The sequence below is a fragment of the Chionomys nivalis genome, chromosome 21 (assembly GCF_950005125.1).
Source record: "Chionomys nivalis chromosome 21, mChiNiv1.1, whole genome shotgun sequence".
NCBI classification, from domain to species: domain Eukaryota; kingdom Metazoa; phylum Chordata; class Mammalia; order Rodentia; family Cricetidae; genus Chionomys; species Chionomys nivalis.
Window position 1 is genome coordinate 531212 of NC_080106.1, and position 25204 is coordinate 556415.

General features: G+C 41.5%; 1 protein-coding gene across 2 annotated transcripts; it reads right to left on the bottom strand.

The window, feature by feature from the left end:
- Positions 1-9537: 9537 nt before the first annotated feature.
- On the bottom strand, positions 9538-9879 carry LOC130864010 (NADH dehydrogenase [ubiquinone] 1 alpha subcomplex subunit 5-like). Of its 2 annotated transcripts, XM_057754362.1 has the most exons (2): positions 9815-9879; positions 9538-9697 (listed from the first exon to the last, which is right to left on the bottom strand). In XM_057754362.1, the coding sequence occupies exons 1-2, from the start codon at positions 9877-9879 to the stop codon at positions 9538-9540; spliced, it is 225 nt and encodes a 74-aa protein (XP_057610345.1). The 2 variants fall into 2 exon arrangements, with proteins under 2 accessions (XP_057610345.1, XP_057610344.1); XM_057754361.1 differs by having other exon boundaries at positions 9538-9879.
- Positions 9880-25204: the final 15325 nt, after the last annotated feature.

Genomic DNA, 25204 nt, shown 5'->3' on the forward strand with positions numbered 1-25204 from the left:
GACAGACAGCCAAGTCTTACCCTGTGTTGAAAGCATCACTATAGGCATTCAACAAAGTCAATTGCCAATCCAGAATAAACACATCACCCCGTCTTCCTCTAGTATCCTTGGAAATGTACTCAGACTGCTATCTTTCTGATGAGCAAGGCAGACATACTCTTACCACCATCTTTGTTGTCTTGTGTGTGTGTGTGATGCATGTCTGTGTGACCATATGTGTACATGCTAATGCATGTACAGGTGGGTGGGTGTGTATTCAAGAGAAAGCAGAGGTCCACATCTTTCTTCCTTTCTTTCTACCTTAGTAGTAGTAGTAGAGAAAGTCTCTCACTGCACCTGCAGCTCACTGAACGAGTTATTCCCTCCATGACTAACATTTGAACAATCAGTCTCCCATTTGAGCTACTGTCTGGGGAGGCTGAAGAGGCACAGCCTTGCTGGAGGAACTATTGTTAGCATTCAGGCACCTGCACTGGCCTGCCCTTGGGGAACTGGCAGAATACATGCATGCTCTTGCCAGTATTTAGTATTCTGGCCTGCTCGGGGTCCTAACTACTTGGTCTCTATGCACATGCAAATATAGGGGCAGGTTCTGAGAGATCTCGTGTCCACATACCTAACACTGGGGTTACAAGTCCACCATTGTACCTGGCATTTACACAGATTCTGGGGATCTGCACTTAGATCCTCAAAGCTTGAATGACAAGAATTTGCCAACTGAGCCATCTTCCCTGTTCTCATCTTTGTTAAGTAAGAGAGAAGTGTTCAGTGTAAGGAAGCCTGCCCACAGATTGTTCTGTAATACAAGCTTTTAACAGTATTTAGGATGCTTTTGTTACTAATTTTCCCTTACACTTGTTTTTCTTTTTAAAATTGTTTTACACAAAACCACTGTTTTACCCCCCACCCCCCCACACACACACAAGATGGGGAGCCATTGGGAGGCCTGTATGAGCAGCAGGATTAAAGCCAGAAAATCTAATCCAGTCTGCATTTTAGAGGGGGTCTGCTCCCTACTCTTCTCCTCCTGCTGATAACTCAGAACTAAGACATGGGTTTTAGAGGAGCCGTGAAAACCAGGCCAGAGTCAAGGCCATCTGCTCTCATTCACAAGGGTTATACTACACAAGTCTGGGCCTGAAGCCTATAGTGCTGGGAGAGATGCTAAGGGCCATGTCACCTGGTAAAGCCCTTCAGTCTCCAGTTCACAAAACCACACACTTAAATCAGACATCTTTCCCACCTCTAATGCTCTGTACTGAATACAAGAATTGATGATCTCCGCAGACAAAGCTGAATTCCAATTTGTAGATAGGTCTCCAGTGGCTCTGCCTGGCTTTGAGTGCTACGTGTCTAAGAATAGCCTTGAATTTCTGACCCTCCTATCTCCACCTTCTGAGTGCTGGGACTATAGTCATGGACCACCACGGCCAGTTTATTAAGTACTATATGAATGGAGCCCAGGACATCATGCATGCTAGCCAATCTACCAGTGAAGCTACCTCCCTAGGCCTAAATCCTGGCTTGCTCTTTCAAAATAGTAAAGTTAAAATGTAGCCCAAGCAAAACCACATCCCCAAATCACACAAAGAGCATAGAGAGCAGGTTTGATTTACGTGGACATTCAATGTAGCCTGACATTCCAGCATCAGTGTGATTCCCTGGACCATGCATGCTACAGCAAATCTTCAGGATATGAGCTCAGCACTTACTCTGGTAAATAAATGAATCAATATGCAGCAAGACTGAGCTCATCACCCTTCCTTTCTGGCCAAATTCCTATGGAAACAAACAAACAAAAAGGTCAGAAGGAAGGGAAAGTAGAAAATTCTTCGAACCCACTGTATAATTTTCTTGACCAAGACTGCCTGACTCCTAATAGCCCAGCATGGCCTCCACCTGCCCTCCTGCCCAGCACAGCTATTTTTGGCTCATCAGGCTGTGCTTATTTTTGCAGATGAACAGTGCACATCTCCTGCTAGGCAGTTTTTTGTTACGGAAGTTATTTTTTAAGCCCATCCAGCTGTTTTCTCAAGTGGACCTTTAGGGTATAAGGGGACAGGAAGCATAAGATAGAGCTAGCTCTGCAGGACACTTCACAGCCTCAACCAGGACAAACACCTCGAGAACTGCTTCTTGGCAGGCCTGCAGCACCTCCATGTATGAGGGAGGCTTGTCCCTGCTGGCCACAGTAAGTCCTGGATAATTACTTTTCTCATTCTAATTGAATCTATATTAAGGCCAGAGTGTTTGGTTTTTGAGAACAAGTATTCAAATGTGGCAGACACTAGCTTGTGGTCAGGAATGTGAGACTCTTGGGAAAACATCTGGCTTCATCTGAACAAATGCCTGAATTCATTTTATTCTCATGTAAAACTACTCTGAATGTCCTTTCAGAGAAGGTGTATGCAGCACACTCATTATTTTAAAATGAAGAGACACAAGTGACCTTTAAGGGAACCTTGACTAGAAGGCTTCATGGGTAACTGTGAATTAATCATCAAATTGCTCCTAATATCCAACTGTTGTAAAGTCCCACACAGTTTAGGGTATTCTAATTGGAGAAAAGTGGTTTGAAGACACGGCCCTGTTTGGCTCATTCTCACACTGTAACCCTGTGACTTCATTGTGTACTGTCATTTTTACAGCGTGTAAAGCACCAAGTGGCCTGTCTATATGTGACTCTTAGTCCGTGGTTACTAAGGAGCCCAAGATGAAAGATTATTACCATATTCTAGCTATAAACTCCCTGAGTGATTAGCAACTGTTGGCCTTTTGCTAACATGCAAACTTGGGCACATATGTGCCAATGTAAGTCTATGCATGCACACACATACATGTATATGTGTATGAGCTCACCATACAAGTGTGACAAGCAGAGGTCAACAACATTAGTTATCTTCTCTCTATCACTCTTCACAGTATTTTTTTTTCAACATAAAAAAGTTTTAATGAGACAAATGTCAAGCAAGCATATCAATTTCTTAAAGAAAATCTAAAAGTTTAATTACAAAACACTTGCACAGAAACCTGGCAATTCAACAGTTCCAAACACATGTACACAACATTTTTTTTCTAAAACCTGACAGAAATAAAACCCCTCATCCCTTCCCCAGCTGATCCTGTGTTTTAATAAAAAGCAAGAAGGAAATGTGTAACACTGAATAGGTAACCGCTTATTTCTAGAGGAGAACATGTAGGTGCAGAATCAACCTACGAACCTATTGGAAAATAAATCCTTGTGCCAGCCTGAACCCTTCTCACCTCTCTGTTATGAGCATGGGGTGAGAGGAGGTGGCACAGACAGCTCTAGAGAACCTGACTGAATCCTAGCCACCCTCCAGGCAGAGGGCAAACTACTGGGAGAAGCAGTATTTGAAAGCAAGCTACTGCTTTGACATACTGTAGGATTCTAGTAGATTCTTTCGTTATCCTCTTGAATTCTGGTTATGCAAACGTAACTAGACAAGATGAGGTTTTTTTTTGTGACAGAGTCCTCTTTCTGAACCTGGAGCTGGCCATTTTTTAGCTAGAGCAATGGCTAGAAAGCCCTGCATCCATCTGTCTCCATCCCCCATAATTGTGGCTATAGCCATATGCCATCTGTGTGCTACAGATATGAACTCAGGCTTTCCTGCTTGTGCAACAGGTATTCTACTCATTGAGCCATCTTTCCATCCTGCAACTTTCCAGATTTCCTACCTACATTCAGTAGTACATGTTATGCCCAGTGGGGACCCCAAAAAACCACCAGGGAAACTGACTGACTGAAATACAAAAACAAGGTTTATTTTGTGCACACAGGATTACAAACTGGCAGGGACCTCATCAGCACAGCAGTGAGAGGAGGTACCCTGCCCTTCTAGAGGGCATTATTTAAAGGTAAAAACCAGAACAATTACACTAGCAGAGTGTGGGGGTGACAGGTTCAATCCTGGTTGGCTCATTAGGGACTTTTAAGAAATTTTATTTTCAAACCTTGCCTGCTGCTTGTCATGTTTTCTTATTGTCTGACCTTCGGATGGGGATGTTGTACAGAATGCCTCCTTGGTAGGTCCAGCGCATACTCTTACCAAACATGGTGGCTATCCATGTGTTTGCATTTTTCCAGAGCTGTTGTAATCTGGAGTTACAAGTTTTACAGATTTTAAAACAAGCACATATACACACACAGACATAAAACAAGCATACTGTGACCACATTATTTACACATATATATTAACGGATAGAAGAACAAAACTTTTTCAGGAAACTGTGACAGCTGACCAGCTTAAAAATCCTGGAGTAGGTTGCAAGAGCCAGGAGAACACACAGGTGATCCCACTGAGGGCCAGAGTAAGGGAAAACAGAAACCTATGCAGCTCAGAGTGGAAGGACAGGGAGAGCAGATCTGTTGCAGGAAGAATCCCAGCGTGACCAGATCACGTGCCAGGAATGCACGCAGACGAAAGAGAAGTGGTGGACACAGAAGCACAGTATCCAGAAACCATGGGCATATTGGGGGTTGTTTGCTTGTTCCCAAGCCAGAAAAAAAAAATAGGCATCAAGGACTTATGGTGCCAGCTCCAGTTTAAAAAGATTTTGTAAAAGGCAACCCAAGGGCATTTGGGAATCTGGCTTTGAATTGCAGACACCCATTTTGCAAGTCTATGTCAGACCTGAAGCCTAGTGCAATGCATCCGCTGTGGTAGACTTTGGGTTAAAGAAGCAGAGGGGTGTGAGAAATTCCCTTGAACAGCACACCTCCCGGTAAAGGGATCCACAGGACAAGGCAGATCCTTGTCCCAGTGACAGGTAGAAAGCATGGTGCTGTCGTGTATTTCACAGGACAGCCCAAAAATCACAAGAAGCCCTGGGTCTTTAAGGCAAGGACTTAGAAAGATAACTTACCCAATTGAAGCCAATCTTACCCTGTTTACTTGACCCATGGCCCTGGGTTGGTAAGAAAAACAATCTCTCATTGGAACGTCCAGATGAAAAGTTTCTGCACCCCATTAAGCATCTCTGTCAATGCAATAATCTAAATTGGACCAAATCAAACCAAATTTTAAAAAAGTCCAGGTTTCATGAATATCAACACTCCTGGATGGATTTCCAGCCTCCCAAAGAGGAAACAGCGAAGGAAGACCAGAAAACAGTGTGTTTGTTCTCTGGGGAGCAGTTTAAAGACTTTATGAATAAGACTTCAGCAGTGCAGGAAATAAGACCAGCATTTGAGAAATGGGATCTTGTGAAATTAAAAAAAAAAAAGGAAACTGTCAATTGTGTAAGAAGGCAGTCAATAGGATGGGGTGCCAGCTATACACCTGACAGATGATTACAGACTAGAACGTATAAAGAAGTAAAAACAAACAAACATCAAAGAAAAAACAACTCAGTTAAAATGTGCGAGGTGTATCTGAACAGAAATTTCTAACAAGAAGAAATAAAAATGACAAGTAGACACTTAGAAAGTGTTCAGCATCCTTAGCTATCAGGGACCTACAACCAGAACTACTTTAGGATTCCTCTCATACCCGACAAAAAAGCCATTATCAGAATTGACAGCAAATGCTGGCAAGAACATGGCAAATGTGGCTTTCTGACACACTGTGCATAGAGTGTAAATTAGTACGGCTACTTTGAAAATCAGTCTGAATGTTTCTCAAAAATTTAGATGGAACTACCATATGACCCAACTATACCACTCCTGGGCACATATCCAAGACTTTATATCTTATTACACAGCTACTTGCATATCCATGTTCATTGTCACTGTGGTACATATATCTAATGGAATATGACCTAGCATGGAGAAAATTAAATCATAAAATTTGCCAGCAAATTGATGGAACTTAAAAAACTTAATCTCAGTTAATGGGGTCATTCAGGCACTAAGAGGCATAAGTTGTGCATGCTAGCTTCAAATCTTGTGTTTGTGTGTTTAACCTGGAGTACATGTAGAAGTTAGGAAACCAGTAATGGAGCAGTGGGTTACAGCATGCAGTTAGGGAAGTGGGACAGTAGATTATGGGTGAGATGCAAAGAAATAGAGAGAATACTGGGGTATAAAGATCAAGCACGTAGTTAAAAGATGGTGATGGGGAAATATGGAGCAGATTAATTGCCAAATAAAAGGAATTGTATATGAAAAGCTACATGGTGGGAGCCTATGATATTGCAACCCAAGTAAAGAATATACTGAAGGGTTATGAATGACAGAACCTATGTTAGAAGATTAGAAGGGTTAAATACCGGAAGCTAAAGGTTTAAGCAAGATGCAGACAAAGGGTAGGAAAAGCCAGGAGTCAGGAATGGGCTAACAAAGACTAATGGTACATGAAAGAAGACTTTTGAAACCCTATTTGTTTCTAATATTATTGAAAGTATAAGAAAAAAGAAATTTGAAAAGAGTATCAGCATGGGCAAGCGATGCTGCTCTCAGAAGTATTAGTGGTTATTAAACAAAAATCTCAGAGCTGGGCACAAGTAACCTCCCTATGATTCATGGGTCAGGGAGAATCAAGAGGCACCCAACAATACTGGCCATTGTTATTGTTCTTGGTTGACCACCATAAATATGTGGTAAAATCCTGTTACTAAAAACACCACTCACTTTGGATGCAGTACATAGCTAAATCAACCTCGACTGACCAGAAATCGCTCTCCCTAACTTTCATAGTTGCCAGAAGGTGCTGCACACGCTACTGGTGTAGAAAAGGCACCAATGCTTTTAGCTAGCAATGGACCTTGCATGATGTTGCTGCTCCTGTTGATGGCATAAACCTGGGAGAGTGGAGCCTAAACATGGGTCATACTAAAGTCTCATACAATAGCCATCTTTATTCAGGGCATCAAGCAATTTATATTGAGGTTGATTCTGAGGGTCAGGCAAAGTCACATGAGCAATGTCCACTTGAGTTCAAGCTCCATACAGTCACAAGGGTAAGGACACAAGAGGTTAGGTTGTACAGTCAGAACATTCTGAACAATAGTGGGTGAGATGCTGGGTGATCTGAAGTGAACTTACTCCTATTTATTACACCTGGAGGGCACAGAAGCTCATTCCAAGAACAGCACATGCTATGGAAAAACAGAGGTTACAAGGCTCTTGTCTTGTTACTCGGAAGTTTTCTCACAAACCCTCAGAAATCTCCTCACACCTTCATTCACAGACCTGTTCTGACACATGGTGCACGAAGGACAGCCATGCAAGAGGTGTTCATTGGTGCAATATTGACCAAACTGTTTATAGGGTAATCCATTGCTCATTTGACTGGATTTGAGGGCTGCTCAGGGAGGGATTCATGCCTGGTGCTGTAAACATAGAAAAAAAACAAAACAAAAAAAACAAACAAACAAAAAAAAACAAACATGGCTAGGGAAGTTATAGGCCTTAGGGAAGAATCTATTTGTGTAATTTTGCTAAATGGTCATGTTGTCACGTTGCCTTCTAAATATTTGTTTATAGTGTAGATATGTACTATTCTCAACTTTGGTTAAAGAATCTTCTTATTGCAGTGGGTAGTGATTAATGCAAAAACTTATGACTATGCAAAATGTTGAGAATAACTAATGAGAGTATTAGCTGTTGATGAAACATCTATATCACCCTCTCCCCACACCAAGGGTTGGGGACCATCACAGAAGAGGAGAAAGAATGTCAGAACTTGAGAATATATAGGCATACTATGAAATGCTGTCCTCTGGATATAACATATCCAGAATCCATACATAAATCCATAGTATTGAGACAGGAGGGACTCATGATGCCCCACCCCTAACTGGAAAGCTAATGGCAACTGATGGCTGATGAGCAAGGAGAGTTACTTGCCCATGCCCTATTGGATGATCTCTATAGTCGTGCGCACATGGGCAGCACTTGTATTTAGTCGGTTAGAAAAGAAGAGTTAGGAATCTGGGGAGTTGAGGTATATGCTAGGGAGGTAACAGAGAAGGCTGGAGCTGAGGAATGAATATGACCAAGATACCTCATACACATATATGAAATTTTCAAAAGTTAGGTAATTCAATAGTGATGGTAATAGCAAACATACTGATTTTAGATACTTCTGAAATAAAAAAAATGCAATTAAAATAGATGAAACAAATAATAAACGCCTGTAAGAATACAAACAATACAGAATTAAATGAAACAGCCCCAGAGCCTTGGTGGATGTGGCTGGGAGGTTGAGTTTTACCTGAGCTAGGATGCAGTTTAGCAGTAGAGAGCTTGCCTGACATATATGAAGCCAGGGCTCCATTCTTGATACTGTGCTTGGGGGCTGGGAGGACTTTAAAATGTGACTCTAATCTTTGCTAGGGTCATTTTCATACGATTATGTCAAAATGGTCTTGAAAACAGCCTGTCAGATGCCATGAGGCTTAGAAATTGCCCCCTCTATGCCACCAATTGATGTCTTGTGCATTTGATCTCCCAGCAGCCTTTGTTGCCACCTCCCAAGAACACATGGCTTCTCCTTCACTTCCAGTTATTAAATCAGGGTTTTAAACTGCAGTTCACTATATTAACTTCCACCTCCCTTTCATGGGGAAACAAAGCAAACCAACTCTCTTTCCCCCAAGCCTTGTTCTCCCTTGTCTCTGTCGTCTTTCTTTCCCAACCAGAGACCCAGATCCTGACTTCCTGAAATTCAGCCTTCTCACCCAGTCCCACAGGGTGCTCTGGTTGTATTTTTCACCTCCTTTTAGTCTCTGTTGCAGATTTTTGTTTGTTTGTTTGTTTCAAATTAAGTGTTAAAATGTTTACATTTATTGAATGATAATATACAGATTTATGTGTAGTTATTCTGTAACTCTACTCAGTAACAAAGGCATAGTTCTAAAGTTCTGTGATAATAAAAATGGCCAGAGATGTATATCAGTTAGTAGCATGTTTTCCTAGAATGTAAAAGTGCCTGGGTTTGGTCCCCAGCACTATAAAGCACGTGTGGTGGCACATGCCTTTAATCCCACCACTGGATGGTAGGGGCAGGAGGATCAGACATGCGATACTGCATAATGAGTTTGAAGGTGGTACACAAGAGACCCTTTCTGAAAGAGAGAGTTGGGGATGGGGAAGGAGGAAAAAGAAAGAGGAAGAAAGAAACCCTGACTAAAAGGTAATACTAAATCAAAAGGGAAGGTGAATAGGCAAATAACTCAATCCACATTGTCTTTCCGTAGACAAGGAAAGTGCTCATTTTGATTCAGCCTGTAATTTCTGCATGCAGCCTAGTTGCTTGGAAAGTAGACTTGACCCCCTCTTCCCTACCTTGGATATATGCAAAGACCTTCCAACTCTTTTTTTTTTTCTTGTTTGTTTTGTTTTGTTTTTCAAGACAGTGTTTCTCTGTAGATCTGGAACCTGTCCTGGAATTCACTCTGTAGACCAGATTGGCCTCGAACTCACAGAGATTCGAGTGTTGTGACTAATGGCATGTGCCACCACTGCCTGGTCTCCTTCCAGCTCTTTTTTTTTTTTTTTTTTTTTTGCATAACGAACATTTAATTGCATATTTAATTGGTATCAACCATCAGACACTGTAATCATATTGGTCACTTCCACTGGTTGGCAGGAGGCTCTTCCACCAGTGGTTCCCATGGCTTCCACTGCAACATCTTCCTTGCCAGACTTAGTTCATTTTCAACCTGAAGAATCACCTCTTCTACTTCACCACCCTGAAACAGGTTTTCTAATTTTTTAACATCTGGTTCCGCCTTGACCATATCCAGCTTCTCATTGGTGATCTGTTCTGTGTATTTTCTATAGGCTACATGTTTAGGGAACTGCTTCAAAATATCAAGAATCTTTGTATACAATATTGTTAGCCTCTCGTGTGGAGTGTCGCACACAGCTAATCCTACCAGGCCGGTGGTCTTCTTCAACGCACCCACCATGACAGCCTCCTTCCTGCTCTTAAGCATGGTCTGTGCTACAGAAAAAATTGCCATGGTGTGTTTCTTCGTTTATTGTTACCAATTTAAACATGTACAGCCACTCTTCCTACTACCCGGATCTATATAGAAGGCAAATAAACCTGATTCTGCTCCAATGCATTATGATAGTGATGGCAATTTGTTAAGATTATTGTGTACAGAGTCAAATGCAGCCCGGATTACCCTCAATTTGATATATAACTAAAGATGACCTTGAATGTCTGGTTCTCCTGCCTCCATCTTTTAACTCCTGGGATTACATGCATAGTTCACCATACCCACTTTCTGTGGCACAGGAAAGAGAAGCCAGGGATTCATGAATGTTAAGCAAGGACTCGACAAGCCAAGCCATACCCTTAGTCCTCCGATAACATTATTGACAATGATTGGAGAAACATTACTATGATTAATATTTTGACAACCAAACCAATTATCTCCTATTTCAGTACTAACACAACAGAAAGAATCAGCACTTAAGATGTGAAAATGGGGAAGGAAAGCTATGTTCTGAGCCTCTCTCTTCCAGTTTCTCATTTCTTTATAATGCCTCCTACTGGCCATATCATACACCTGACGTTGACTGTATTAATTAATCGAGGCTCTCTGATAGGAATCTATATTCAAAAAGGATTTTCTAGGCTGATTTCGATTATTTAGTTTGGGTATTCCAACAAAAGCTGCATTCGCACTGGAGAGCTGAGAACCTAACAGCTGGTTAATGCTGGAGACTAAAGGTCTCAACAGTACCAACCTGTGCTGAAGGCTTGGAGGATTCTTGCGGAACTGGTTCTTGGAAACAAAAGGCAGTAAGGGCCAGTTTGTTTTTAGACAATATAGAGCTGATATAGATTCTGTGAGCAAGCACATGACTGACACCATAAGTCAAGGAAATCCTTCCAAAACCTCTGAGGTATTTTGTTATATAACTGTATTTGGAAAAGGGAAACTTTGTGGAATTCTGTATAGGCCTTGAGGTTAAAGGCCTGAACCCTTTGCTAATGTGTAGCTGTGTACGTGAAAGCGTGTGTGTGTGTGTGTGTGTGTGTGTGTGTGTAGACCTGTATACCTATCTATATGTAGCCTGTGTGCCAGATTGGGGAGGTGACCATACTGTGGCTGTCTCTCAGCCTGTGTGATAGTGAATAAGCCGTGTCTTTTTCACCTACAACTTCACAACATCTTCAACATCCAGGCTTCCTGTGGCTTTCCTCCCTTCCTGAAACCAGAGCATGAACTTCACAGCAGTGGTCTTCAGTCCATGATGGGAGGTCAGTGAAGGGCAGCTCTGACAGCAGCTCTTACCAACAAGAGGCAAAGATAAACAGGCAAAAGGAAAAGGTTTTCCTAATACCTGGACCTCTAGAGGGTACCACCACGTTAAGATGGCCTTCTGCTTCAGTCAGCTTAATCAAAACAAGCCCTCCACATATTCCCAAAGCCTAACCTAGTCTAGAGAACCCACACAAGGTGCCCATAGGCTGAAATCTGTCCGGTTAACAGTTACTTATTGTCACAACATAGTGAAGCAACCATAGCTCAGTGAGTCTGGCCTGATCCAGGGCAGAGATGGAACTGCTAGAGGAGACAGGGAGTTAGAATATGTAAATAACCATTTGACTTTGTGGTAACTCACTAAAACTACTTAGTAATGGGTAGGACATTTGGAAATACACAGATTTGAATCTATTTCAAGAGAACTTTACCAACAAATGCCAAAAGATCTTGCAGATTGTTACAAATATCCAGTTAACCACCCAAAAAAGCATTACTTTTTCCATTTTAAGGCTAATAATACAGCACAAGCTTAGAAATCCAAGGAGACGCTGTGTGTGAAAATCTCTTTATCAAATACATTCAGGTCTATATGATATATTCGGTTTCATGATTCCATTCATTCATTTCTCCCAGAGACTTCTAGGGAGTAATTTCACTTCATTTCTGGAGCTAATATTCAGTCTATTATTTTGAGAGTGGACTGCTTGCTAGCTTGGAGAATGACGTCAAACATAAATTGAGTCCCATGATGCTGTGAGTCAGCCTGAAAGAGTGGTGAGGGGTTTTCCAGTGCAGTTCCTCTGTTTTCCTATGCCCAGAGTTCTGTACTTGCCTTCCATTGGATCTCATATCACAAACGCCAGCAATCACCGCATGCACCCATAGCAAAGAGTATTGTTTTAAATAGAGTATCTTAACTTCTTTTTCACCTTTATTAATAGGTATCAAAATTGGTTACAGACCTTGTCCTCTCTCAACATATGTTATATTAGAAAATTATAATAAGAAAAATCACATTACAATTTCCCCAAGTAAGGTCTGACTGAGTGAGGGTCCCCAGGTATGGAGACACTGAGCCAGGCTTAGCATTTACACACAATGGCTGCTAGGCTTTCTCTCATTGTTATGCCCAAGTCTCACCACATTAACTATGCCTTTAATGGTATTTTGAAGCAAACTGTTCACACAGCTGCAACTGGAAGGATTCTGGAGATTTTACCTTCTTGATATTTCAGAACATTGAACATCAAGGACTGGAAGCAAAAGCATCTCTTCCATGTTAAATATTTACTTGGATCTTTTGACTGGTAATTGTATAATCCTTTGTGCCTCCCGAAAAGGAATCTTAAAGTACTAATTTAAATACATCCTTTAGCCCAGGTGTGGTCTATTCCTGTTATCTTAGCACTTGGGAGACAGAGGCAGAAAGATTGGAATTCAAGGTCACCCTGTGCAACACAGCAAGTTGGAGGTCAGCATGGGCTACATGCGAGGCTGTCTGAAAGAAAATGGTCAAAACCCAAAACCAAACCAAAACAACGACACACCTCCTCAACTCTTTCACCTCTTGCCTTGGAACACAATGGAGCATGTCAAAGAGAAGTCCAGTTACCAACCATTTATGTGTGAAAACTCTTTCCACCCCTCTCTCTCTTTTCCTTCCTCCCTCCCTTTCTCTCTTTGTGTGTGTGTGGGGGGGGGGGAGGACAGAGAGAGTCAGTGTTTCTCAGCAAAAGCAGCTTCTACACTTTATCCACACAGAGCCATCTGCCTTCTGTGTTTGATGAGTCCTCACTCATGTCTTTGCCTAGACGGTCTCCTGTAAAATGCACATGTTCATGTGCAGATGCCAGGATGTATTTTAGTGTACTTCAAATCAGATATTTTAAATATCCAATGTATGAAACTCAACTCCTCACTCAACCTATTGCATTCCAGTATTCCTTGCCTCAGTAATGGAATTTAGGTCTAAATTCAGCCTCCTTGGCTTCTTTTCTTCTAATGCCCCGCATGTGGTAGAGCTTGAACTTTCAAATACATCTCCATTCCAACCACTTATCACCTCTAGCATCGCCTGCTCTGTGGGCCACCATACTGTCCTCTCCGAGGTTGTCACAGTCACCTTCTAGTGGGCCCTCTCTGGTTCCTCCCGCAGTGCATTGTTCCTGACACTACAGGAGAGCACTCCTCTTAGAATTAACCTGACCAGGTCTTTGCTTTGCTTTAAGCTTTCTGATGGCTCTAGAAACCAAACACAAAGTCTTCGAGACCCCACTGATTCTGTACTGTGGATCTCTCCCTCGGCCACCTCTCTCATGCTATTCTTGGAACATTGCAGACATATTTCAGCCTATGCCTCCTGATGGCTACTCCTGTTCTATGGAAGCTGGTCCCTTCTTCACTGCCCTTGAGAGCCAAAGCAGAAGCCATGACTCCACTGACATCTGCCCAATTCCTCTAATTAACTATTTAACTTATACATCGTTGTCAGAACTGCTGATTCTTAGTACCATTTTTGTTTGTTTTCTGCAATAGTAATCACTTGTAATATCATAGTATTTATTTAGTTTGCTTTCTAGGTCTTACAATAATATGTGATTTTCTCAACATTATGACCTGCTACTTTCTTTTCTTTTCTATTTTTCTTTCTTTTTTATTCTTTTCTTTTTGAGACAGGATCTTACCAGCCTGGAGCTCAACCAAGTGGGCTAGATGCCTGGCTAGTGAGTCTCAGGGATCAGCCTAGCAGTGCTGGGATTCCAGGTATACCGCCATGCTGGGTCTTTTTTATGTGGGTTCCAGGAATCAAACTCAGGACCTTGTGCTTGCCAGGCTAATACTTTATTGAAACATCCTGCTTTTCAGCTACTGTTCTTAAGTCCTAGAGCAGTGCATGGCTCAGAGTAGGTTACACGTTTATCTTATGAGATGAAAATTTGTTAGACTGGGACTGATGCTCAGTGGACATGACTGCCTAGCTCTCATGAAGCTGTGGGTTCAGACACCCACCAGCACCACAGTAAATCAGCTGCAGTGGAGCACACCTGTGATCCTCAAAGTCAAAGTCATTCCTTAGATGACAAAGATGACTTCATAGCAGTCGGGTTAAGTACTAAGAAACACTCAGATTGTTTTGAGAGGCCTGGGGAAGAAGGTGTCTCCAAACGTCTCCATCTAAGATGTGCTACTGTGCTAGATTTGGATATTACCTCCGTCAACTGCATCCATTGGAAATTAGCATTTTTCAAATCTTGAATAAAATTGTTTAATCATATTAGACTTCTCATGAACTAAAATCACCATAGTATAAAGCATGACGGAAATTCAACTGCATTTTAAAATGAACATATAGTGTTACATTCGTGTATAGAGATTTAAGAGATGGGCTCACAGCTAGTAATCCATCTGGTAGACTATCATAAAGCAAGATCTAATGTTCAATAAAAAGATGTGAGTTACACCAGTCCTATCTGTGAAGATGTGCCTATGGAAGAATAAAATACAGATTTACATATCGAAGCCTTGACAGCTGGCTAGAGCCACAGGGTCTTTCCTGCAGTCCTGGGAAGCCCACATGTTGCCTTTTAATAACAAAGCAAGTTCCTAGGGTAATTATACTGCCTGAGATTTTGCTTTTGTGCCTGTTTTACCGCATTTGAAATTCCTCAAATAATAAAAGGTTTCTTAGAGACATTGTTCTCCAATTATTTCCACCTAGTTATATGAATTTAGTAAAATATGTACTAATGAGATCTTTCAGAGAAAATATCACTTTAGAATATGCATATGGAGGGGGAGATTGATTCATAAAGTTCAGGCTTGTCTGGAACTTGTTATGTAGTAAGGAAGACCTTTAGTCCTCATCTTCCTGCTTCTACCTCCCACGTTCTAGGATCATAGGCAGGAAACAGTTTATGTAGATTGAGGATTGAACCCAGGGTCTTCTGAATACTAGGCAAGCACTCTACCAACTGAACTATATCCCCACCCTTCAGAACACTGCTGTATGATTTATATTCTCACCAGTGTAGAAATGATATCAGTGAGGAAAATTGTGGGGAAATAGAATACATCAAGGGTGTATTCTTATAGAGTGTTATATTATTGGTTAAAGCCTTATGATTTTCATCATCTAATTCTTTGTACCCATTTAGCGAGGTTTGAATTCACATGTACTGTTGCCACTGTGTGTATCATGTTTTATAAAGAAAATAACTCACAGCACTCATAACAACAATCATGTTTTCACCCTGAACTATTTTTTTAATTACAGCTCTTACATGCATCACGTATTGCATTCACTGTCTGATTTCGTGGGAAATAGGGGAACACACCTGACACTCTGGTAACAGGAGCTGGGGCATCTCGAGTGTGAGACCAGTGGAGTAAGACTGTCTCAAACATAAAGAAATCCACTTAACTTCGTAACATGTGTGTTATTTTTTTCTTTTTTATTGATTTTTTGAGCTCTACATTTTTCTCTGCTCCCCTCCCTGCCTCTCTCCTCCCGTCTTCAACCCTTCCCCAAGGTCCAAATGCTCCCAATTTACTCAGGAAATCTTGTCTTTTTCTACTTCCCATGTAGATTAGATTTATGTAAGTCTCTCTTGGTGTTCTCATTGTTGTCTAAATTCTCTGGGATTGTGGTTTGTAGGCTGGCTTTCTTTGTTTTGTGTTTAAAAACCACCTATGAGTGAGTACATGTGATAATTGTCTTTCTATGTCTGAGTTACCTTATTCAAAATAATGTTTTTTAGCTCCATCCATTTTCCTGCAAATAATGTTTTTTAGCTCCATCCATTTTTTTTCTGCTGTGTAGACTCCATTATGTAAATGTACCACATTTTCCTTATCCATTCTTCTATCTAGGGGCATTTAGGTTGTTTCCATGTTCTGGCTATGACAAACAAAGCTGCTATGAACATGGTTCAGGACATGTCCTTGTGGCATGATTGAGCATCCTTTGGATATATACCCAAAAGTGGTTTTACTGGGTCTTGAGGAAGGTTATTTCCTAATTTTCTGAGAAATTGTCACATCCAAAGGGGTTGTACCAGCTTGCATTTTTACAAGCAATGCAGTGTGCTAACAATACAACTTAATTCAACTTAGCCAGTTTTTTTTTAATTACCCATTCTCAGTTTGTATATAGCTATCGGTATAGAATTATTCTCAAGTCAAAGAAGTAGCTAAATTTGGGGTTTCTCTACTACAAAACTATTAGTCTGGGGCCGTACTAACTTGGTAAAATGCTTGTCTAGAAAGCACAAAATGCTGGCTCCATCCCTAGCCCCACATAACCCCAGTTGTCAGCTCTGCAGGAAGATGAAGAGGGAGAAGAAATTCAAGGCCAGCTTTAGCTATATAGTAAATTTGAGGCCACTCTAGGCTACATGAAACCCATTCTCAAAAGGGGAAAAGAAATCAACCAAACAAAACAACTCCACATATTCATATACACAAGCTAGACATCGGACACGCCCACTTCTGCTCTGGGGTACTGATGCACACTAATTGGGTTTAAAGATTTGATTGTCTCACAGATTCAGACGTGGCACATGGGTGGAAGGCACATTTTGACAATGCATTTCTGAGAGCAAAGCAGAGTGCACAGGAAAACTTGGCTAGCTCCTCTCCAGGGATCGTTTTAGCAGACGAGCTGAACACCGAGCCTTTCTTCCCCTCTATTGTTAAGTGCTTCTCAGTGCTGGACCACTCATCTGAGCCGGCATTTAGAAGAGACCCCGTGCTCTGCTCAGCTTTGTCCAATCAGTGAATACCCACTGTGCTTGGCATTTGTTGTTGCTCCACATCAGAACCCAGTGACAGCTGTCTCTCTAGCAGATCTTTGTGAACGTCTTTCCAGGCAGGGGATAGGTTGTCAGGTGTACATTTCCTCTTCTGCATTGTTTTAAAGCTTTCCTCCCATGTAACCAATACTTTCATATCTCTCAGCTTCTCTGGGAGCACTGACCCTGAGATCTCATTTGAAAGGGACAGTCTCAGATTAAAACCAGTTCTTCTCTCTGTATCTTCCCACAAAGAGGCAAAACACAATCAGAGGGTGAATTCCATAGTTCCCTCGATAATGTCATGAGGTGTGCCTCCTCTGAGGTCACCTCCTCAAAGTAGGAGTTGACTGCAATTTATCTTTGGGGGGCAGAAATATTATTACATTAATTTCTTTTCTTGGAACCTGAGACTCCTGTATCCCAGTTGGCTTCACACTCCCTAGGATGCTGAGATTGACCTTGAACCTCTATCTCTCAAGTGCTAAGATCATGGGTATCACATTACACCTGGTTTATGTGGTGCTGGTGATCAAACCCAGAGCCTCTCATACACAGTAGGCAAGTACTCCACCAGCTAAATCACCTGCCCAGATCCAGTTACAGTAAATTTTGATGGAAGTGGATAAATTATAAATCATTGGAGTACACCATCCTCCCTCAGTTGTCATTTTTGACACAGATGTTATTAGTAGCACACTTTATATTTTGAAAGACAGCTACTTCCCTTAAAGCCCGTTGTGGCAGTTAGCTTCCCATCTCCATAAAACAAGGCTGAGGCTGACACAAATACATCAGTAGGTGAGAGGAAAAGTTTACATGGACTCAGAGTAGCAGAGGTCTGAATGGCTGCCTCTGTGGTTAGTAAAGCAATAGGCCATGGTGAGGTAATAAGGTATCATCACTCTACTCCCCTCATGCCAGCCAGTGAGAGAGGATGGCTGGGACCCAAGTGTCTGCCTCAAGGGCATACCAATGGGAACTTAGATCCCTCCATTATAGCATGACCTCCAAGACAGCCACAGCCTGCCACAGGTTCCATGGACAGGCAGTCAAGCATGTAACACATAGACTTTCAGGTGACATTTAAGACTCAAATCCAAATAAACTTGTCCCAAACTTTCCTGAAGATGGTTAAAGGAAGGTTAATACTGCCTCAAACGTGTGACTGGGGCCTCAAGAATAAAACAGATGGTGCTAATTTTAGCTGTGGAAACATCTTGTGAATCTAATATGACCTTTTGTCTACACACAATACAGGTTTGAGTGTAGTTGATGGAGAAGGCAACACAGAAGGAACTGCTTTAGCAGACAACCCGAGATCAGTTCAATTATCTGATCTTTCTGTATCATCAATCTTCTCGAGCCTTGTGGGGACAAGATTGATACAGATGGTTCACCTGTGGATGATCACTAACAGTCACTCACACTCAGCACCAACAGTCACTCACACTCAACACCAACAGTCACTCACATTCAGCAGCAACAGTCATTGATTCTCAGCACCAACAGTCACTCATGCTCAGCACCAACAGTCACTCATGCTCAGCACCAACAGTCACTCACGTTCAGCAGCAACAGTCACTGATTCTCAGCACCAACAGTCACTCATGCTCAGCACCAACAGTCAATCACACTCAACACCAACAGTCACTTGTGCTCAACACCAACAGTCACTGATTCTCAGCACCAACAATCACTCATGCTCAGCACCAACAGTCACTCATGCTCAGCACCAACAGTCACTCATGCTCAGCACCAACAATCACTCACACTCAACACCAACAGTCATTCATGTTCAGCACCAACAGTCACTCACGCTCATCACCAACAGACATTCACATTCAGCATCAACAGTCACTCATGCTCAGCACCAACAGTCACTTATGCTCAGCACTGATGACGTAAATCACAAAATAATCCCACAACAGTTCAGAATTATGAATAATAAAAGGGTTCTTTATTTAAGGGGAAAACATACAGATCACTGTTCTAGACAACAGTCCTCTGCACAAACCAGAACAGTCTAGCAATCAGAAGCAAGAGCCAGAAGCAAGAGAGAGCTGTCTTTAGCATCAGGGTCTCACCATCTAGTTCTTGTGGTCAGTAAAGAGCCATGGCAATAACTTGTATTGCTTTGGGTGCCTCTTGGTTCTCTCTGACCAATGATTCAGAAAGAGGTTACTTGTGCCTAGAACCGGGTTGTATTTTGCTTGGTTCTTTTAATAATTCATGTCTTCTAATAATAGCAGTGTTCACTCAGTGCAATGCTTCTTTTCAAACTCCTCTTGTGTTGTTGTTAGATTTCTAATGACCTTATGAACTAATTGGGTCTCATCAGGTGTTTTCATACATGTTTCGTTTCCACTAAGCTATACCCTGCCCCTTCTCTTTTTCATCTTGCTGAAACCTTCAGTTCCCAGGAAGAGTGAAAATGTTATTCAACTACAGTGGGTGGTTTCCATGGTCACCTGAGTTAATTTCATTTTCATATCCATGAAGTATGAAAGTAGAGTGTACCCTGTCAGGAGACAGGATTTGGATTCAAACTTGGAAGACAAATTGTGGTTCAATCGACAAATTCAAGTTATTTCTTTGCTACTTTACATCCCGATATTTAAGAATAGAAAATAGGAGTCAGATGTTCAGACCAATAGCACGTTAGGTGCTGTTTTTGTTTACAATATTCTTTGCAGGATTAAAACAGAGTACTTATAAGCAATTAGAAGAAAAACAGAGAAAGTGAAAAATGAAAGATTTCCCACCAAAATGTTAACATAAAGCTGCCCATAGGCTTTCTCTGCATAGCATCACATTTAGACTGTTGCTAACAACACCTTCCTGATAAGCTGTCATGCTGGAGGCCAGGCTGATTCACAAGACAAAAATCTTACCATTGCTGCAGAATTTATCCAGTGCAATGGTTATTGTTCGTTTTATAAATATAGCTGTAACAATTGGCTAGATATAAAAATAAATGCATAATGCTCAGTGAGGAACCTTGACAGATCTGGGTGCCTGGGCAATAGCCCCGTGTGCTGAACTGGGGCACCTGCTGACTGAACTAGTTACTGAGTGACAGTTAGACAAGGCACCTCCCTTTTACTTCTCTGTATTTTCCATGCAAGCAAGCAAGCGCTTCCTGTTCTAGTCCCACTCTTAACAAAACATCTTTCAGGAAAGCAGTAAGGCATCTGCTATGCATGTACATCCTTGTCTGGTTTGGGGTGGTGCCTGCGGAACCTTCTGGCTGTACCTCAGAGGGGGCTTTATGCAACCCCCCTAATTAAGCTTCTCACTGTATTTCTCAATGCTCCCCCTTGGTAACAGTGCTCCTTAAAGGTGCTCCTCCTCTCACCTGCCACCAGTGAACAGGATCCTGCCACGGTACTTTTCACTTCCCAGAATATATTCCCTGAATATCTGCTGCTCCCACTCATTCATTGACTTCAGGTTTTATGCAAGTATTTTTATTTCACTGAAGCCTTGCTTGAGATTTCCAGGTAAAAATCTGAGCTGTGTTCAGCCATCTGGATACCTGACTTTTGTGTTTTAAATCTTTCACAAATTCTGGACCAGCCAGATGACTCAGCAGTAGAGGTGCATGCCACCAAGCCTCATGACTTGAGTCTAAGCCCCCAAACCATAAGGTAGAGAACTGACTCCCACAAGTTACCCTTGGAACATTGGGCATGCACATGCAGCGACTGTAATTTTTCTCCCCAGCCTGTGACTTCCTTCTGTGCTCACATTTACCTGATTCATGGCTCACCCCCTTCCGCTGAGGCCTAACAGTTGTTGCACACTTAGGAAAACAGACATAGAAAGCAGAATGTATGCCCTGAATGAAGATGCAATATGCACTAGTTTATCTCTTGGAAACGAAAGAGAAAGAAAACTACTGAGCAAGATTCTCCAAAACTCTCCTTTTGGATGCTCCTGTGACTCTTTTATACAGAGTTTAAGGATAATAAGGAACATGTGTTTACAAAATGGGGCATTGATGCTGGAGGAAAATACATCACGACAGAATTTGTATCACTGTATACTAAGCAAACAAGTAAACAATGTGAACATATTTTAAATTGCAACAGTGATGGGCAGAGAGCTTAATGATGGGAACATCAAGTCAGGAGGAGCAGAGCAGGCTCACAGAACTGAATTTCTGCACTGGAGATGTAGGTTGCAGTGGATGGTGTCTTGGCCTTGATAGTATGTGGTCAGATAGCACATCAGATGAGCTCTATAGGACTTGGAAAATGGAGATGTGGCACCAGGCATTCACCATGTGTCACTCAAACTGAGAACAGAATGGACAGAAGGAGATTACAAGTCTGGAAGCTCTTGTGCATGAAGAGGCAGTGCAGTGGGTATGTTTGTACAAAGACCCTGCCGTGTTTAGCAAATACTGTTTTACTACAGATGTCTACCCACTCTGACTCTTACAGTCTTCCTACCCTGTCTTCTATAATGAGCCCCTTTCCTTTGGAGGAGAGATGTGATGTAGATATTTCATTTAAAGCTGAGCATACTACCTTGGTAGCATGTAATAGGCCCTCCCAACAAAGTGCCACTAACAGTTTGTGGTTTCTCCGTATTTTATAACTCAAGCATGTGCTATCCTTTTTTTTTTTCTTTTTGGTTTTTCAAACCAGGGTTTTTCCTGTGTAGTCCTGGATGTCCTGGAACTCACTCTATATGTAGACCAGGCTGGCCTTGAACTCAGATATCTACCTACTTCTGCCTCCCAAGTACTGGGATTAAAGGTGTGAGATACCACCCCCGCCAGCATCATGTGCTATTTTCATCAATAGAGTCTTATCAAGTTCTGGAGGGCAACCAAGATAAATGGCTGAAGCCTCTAATATTGGGGTGGGGGATTATGAGACCCTACTCACCAACAACTTGAACAAAGGTAACCTAATCTATCACTGAGCTTATTATTTTATAACCTATGGTATCTGGGAGAAGCACTGCGAGCTTTGTAGGGTAATTCCATTTAAACTCCAAGTGTGTGTGTGTGTGTGTGTGTGTGTGTGTGGTGTGTGTTAAAAATAAAGTTGAAGTATATTCCCTACTTTTTTCTCTATCATCAGGCCTTATGTTGAAGTGCTTGATCCATTTGGAACTGAGTTTTGTGAAGGGTGAACTAGAAGGATCTAATTTCATTCTTAAACCTGTTGATATCTTGTTTGGCCAGCACAATTTGTTGAATATGCCGTCTTTTCTTGACTGTTTATTTTTTTTTACTTTTGCCAGAACACAGATGGCTATAGGAGTGTAGACTTATGTCTGGGTTCTCGGTTCTATTCTACTGATCAATGAGTTTGTCTTAATGACAGTGCTATTCTGTTTTAATTACTGTTCCTCTGAATAACATCTCAAAGTCAATGATGGTAATACTTCCATCAGTGCCTGTACTGCTTAGGATTGTTTTGGCTATCCTGGGTCTTCTGTGTTTCCATATAAATTTGGAGATTATTTTCACATTTTTTAAAAGAATTATGTTGGAATTTTTATGGAAATTGCATTCAGTCTATGCATTGTTTTTGGTAGGATGGCCATTTTTACAACAATACTCCTACGAATCCAGGAGCATGGGAGGTTTTTCTATCTTCTTTAGTTTCTTTCTTCCGTGTATAAACGTTTTCATTTTACAAGTCTTCCACTTCCTTGGTTAGATTTACTGCAAAATATTTTGGGTTTTTGTTGTTGTTGGGTTAACTGTTTGCCGAGGCTATGGTAAAGGATCATTTAACTAATTTCATTCTTGGTTTGTTTGTCATTTGTATACAAAGAGACTACTAACCACCCGAGTATGTGACACAGTAACAGCAATCTTAAGTTTGTATGGGAGACAGTACAGCCACTCACCACTCTGAGGAGATAAAAAGCTCTAAAATACGTAAGGCATGTGGTTTCAAGTACAGAAACCTTGAATCCATGCCATGAATCTGTGTATCAGAAGAAATATGTACTATATATTTTAATAAGAAAGAGATTAAAATGATTAATTTTCTATGTTTTCATTTTCACTTACCATAAAATGTATTTTTGCTGCTGTTGTTGTTTTGGGTTTTTTAAGACAGAAATTCTCTGTGTAGCCCTGGATGTCCTGGAACTCACTCTGTTGACCAGGCTGGACTCGAACTCACAGAGATCTGCCTGACAGAACCACAAAACAAAACAAACAGAAACCTAGACATGCACAGTGCACACTAGCAATCCTAGCATTTAGGAGGTAAGGTGGAGGCAGTTCAAGGTCATCCCCAGCTAAGAAAAAGTTCTAGGCCAGAGTAGACTGCAAGAGGCTCCATCTTTGTAAAGGAAAGCAAGGGAAAGGGAGAGAGGGGAGAGAGGAGGATCATTTGTTTGGACAGTAGCCACTCTTCACATACATGGTCAGCAACCAGAAGATTTTCAGGTCCATCAATGAAGGTTTTTTTTTCTCTAATAAAGAAGTTAAAGTTTTCTACTTATGAAAAGTGGCGTTAATCAGGAGGTTAACAGTGTGTCCCTTACTTTCTTGGGTGCACAGTCAGGGATGGCATCTTGCTGTCATCAGTAAGTTCCAGAATTGGCCCAAGATCTAAATGAGGTATGCATCAGAGACCCTGGTGACTGCATAAGTAAATATCAACAGACAGCCAACTCCATATTCTTACACTAATATATAGTATAAGGTAAAAAATAGATGGTAGCCTTAACTAATTATAAGAGCTATAAACCTGGTCCATAGTGTAAACAGGGAAACAGATGAGTGTATAACAATCAATGACAATAGAGCAGCCTGAGGGCACATCCAGAGAAAATGAGAATGCATTCAGAGTCTCAAGAAAATAGGAAATATGATGAAAACCCAAAAATGAAAGCAACTGTTTGCTTCATAAATCACTTACTTATCCTGATCCTCCATCTGCCAGGTGCTGGGAAGTGGAATGGCAGGATGACACAATGCCAGCAAACAACACAGAGAGCAGGAGACGGACTCTGAGAAAATAGGTCCAGAAAAGAATACTGTGATGCTTTTGTCTTAAAGTGACTTGATCTGGAGCCACCTAGGAGACAAGCCCCTAGAGAGCCCTAAGAGAGAGGACCAGATGGTTATCCTCTGGATCTGTTTATAAAGGATTGCCTCTAGGTTAACTGAGATGGGAAGACCCACTCTGAATGTAGGCAGCACCAATCTGCTGGTCTGGTAGGGGCCTAGACTGAAGCAAAAGGAAAAGACAGCTTGGACGAGCACCCATTTTTCACTGCTTCCTGACTATAATCTCAATAGGACCAGATCCCTACAGAGGATCATGATAAAGTAGTTCCATACTAGCTCAGAATTGGGTATAATAAGGGGTTCTTTATTTAGGGACAGATCAACAGCCCTCTGCACGAGCAGAGAACAGGAACCAAATCTAGTAGCAGAGAGAGAGAGAGGGCGTTTCTACATCTGTTTTTATAGTACCCAAGGCCACATCCAAAGTGGTCCAGCATCTCAAAGGCCATTGACTGAAGGAGTTTCCCCAGCATATTCCCCAAGCTGTGAACATTCTACCTTTCTCACCTCAGTGATCTGTTGTAGGGGGAGACTGCTTATTCATTTCCTGGCTGCCCAGACCCGAAATACTCACACAGAAACTGTATCATTTACAACACTGCTTGGCCAATAGCTTATGCATACTTCTCACTAACTCTTCCATCTTAAATCAACCCATTTCTTTTAGCTTATATTTTCCCACAATGCTTGTGGTTTACCAGTGGCCATATGGCATCTCTTTGACTCTGCCTACTCTCTCCTCCTCTATCTACTTGGAATTCCCACATTGTCATATTCTGCACTGGAATAGGCCCAAAGCAAATTCTTTATTAACCAATGGTATTCACAGCATACAGACAGGAATCCCACATCACCCTGTAACTCCTTTACCATGAGCAGAAATAAGTCACTTCTTGTCAGGTATGCTGGCATTGCAAGGAGAACAGTAACTAATACTGACATAGCATGAAATGAGAATAAAAGCTTTCAGTATAGTCAATGACAAAAACACAGGAGTGCATTGTGGGAAGCTCACACCAAATTTCACAAGTGACCAAAATCACTGTGGTGTGCTTCTGCAATCTTCTTACAAATACATGTTTATTTTCAATACAATTGATGTGTCTATTTTGATAATAAAGATGTTTTTCAAAATAAAAAATAGAATCAATTCATATGTAATAGCATCTTT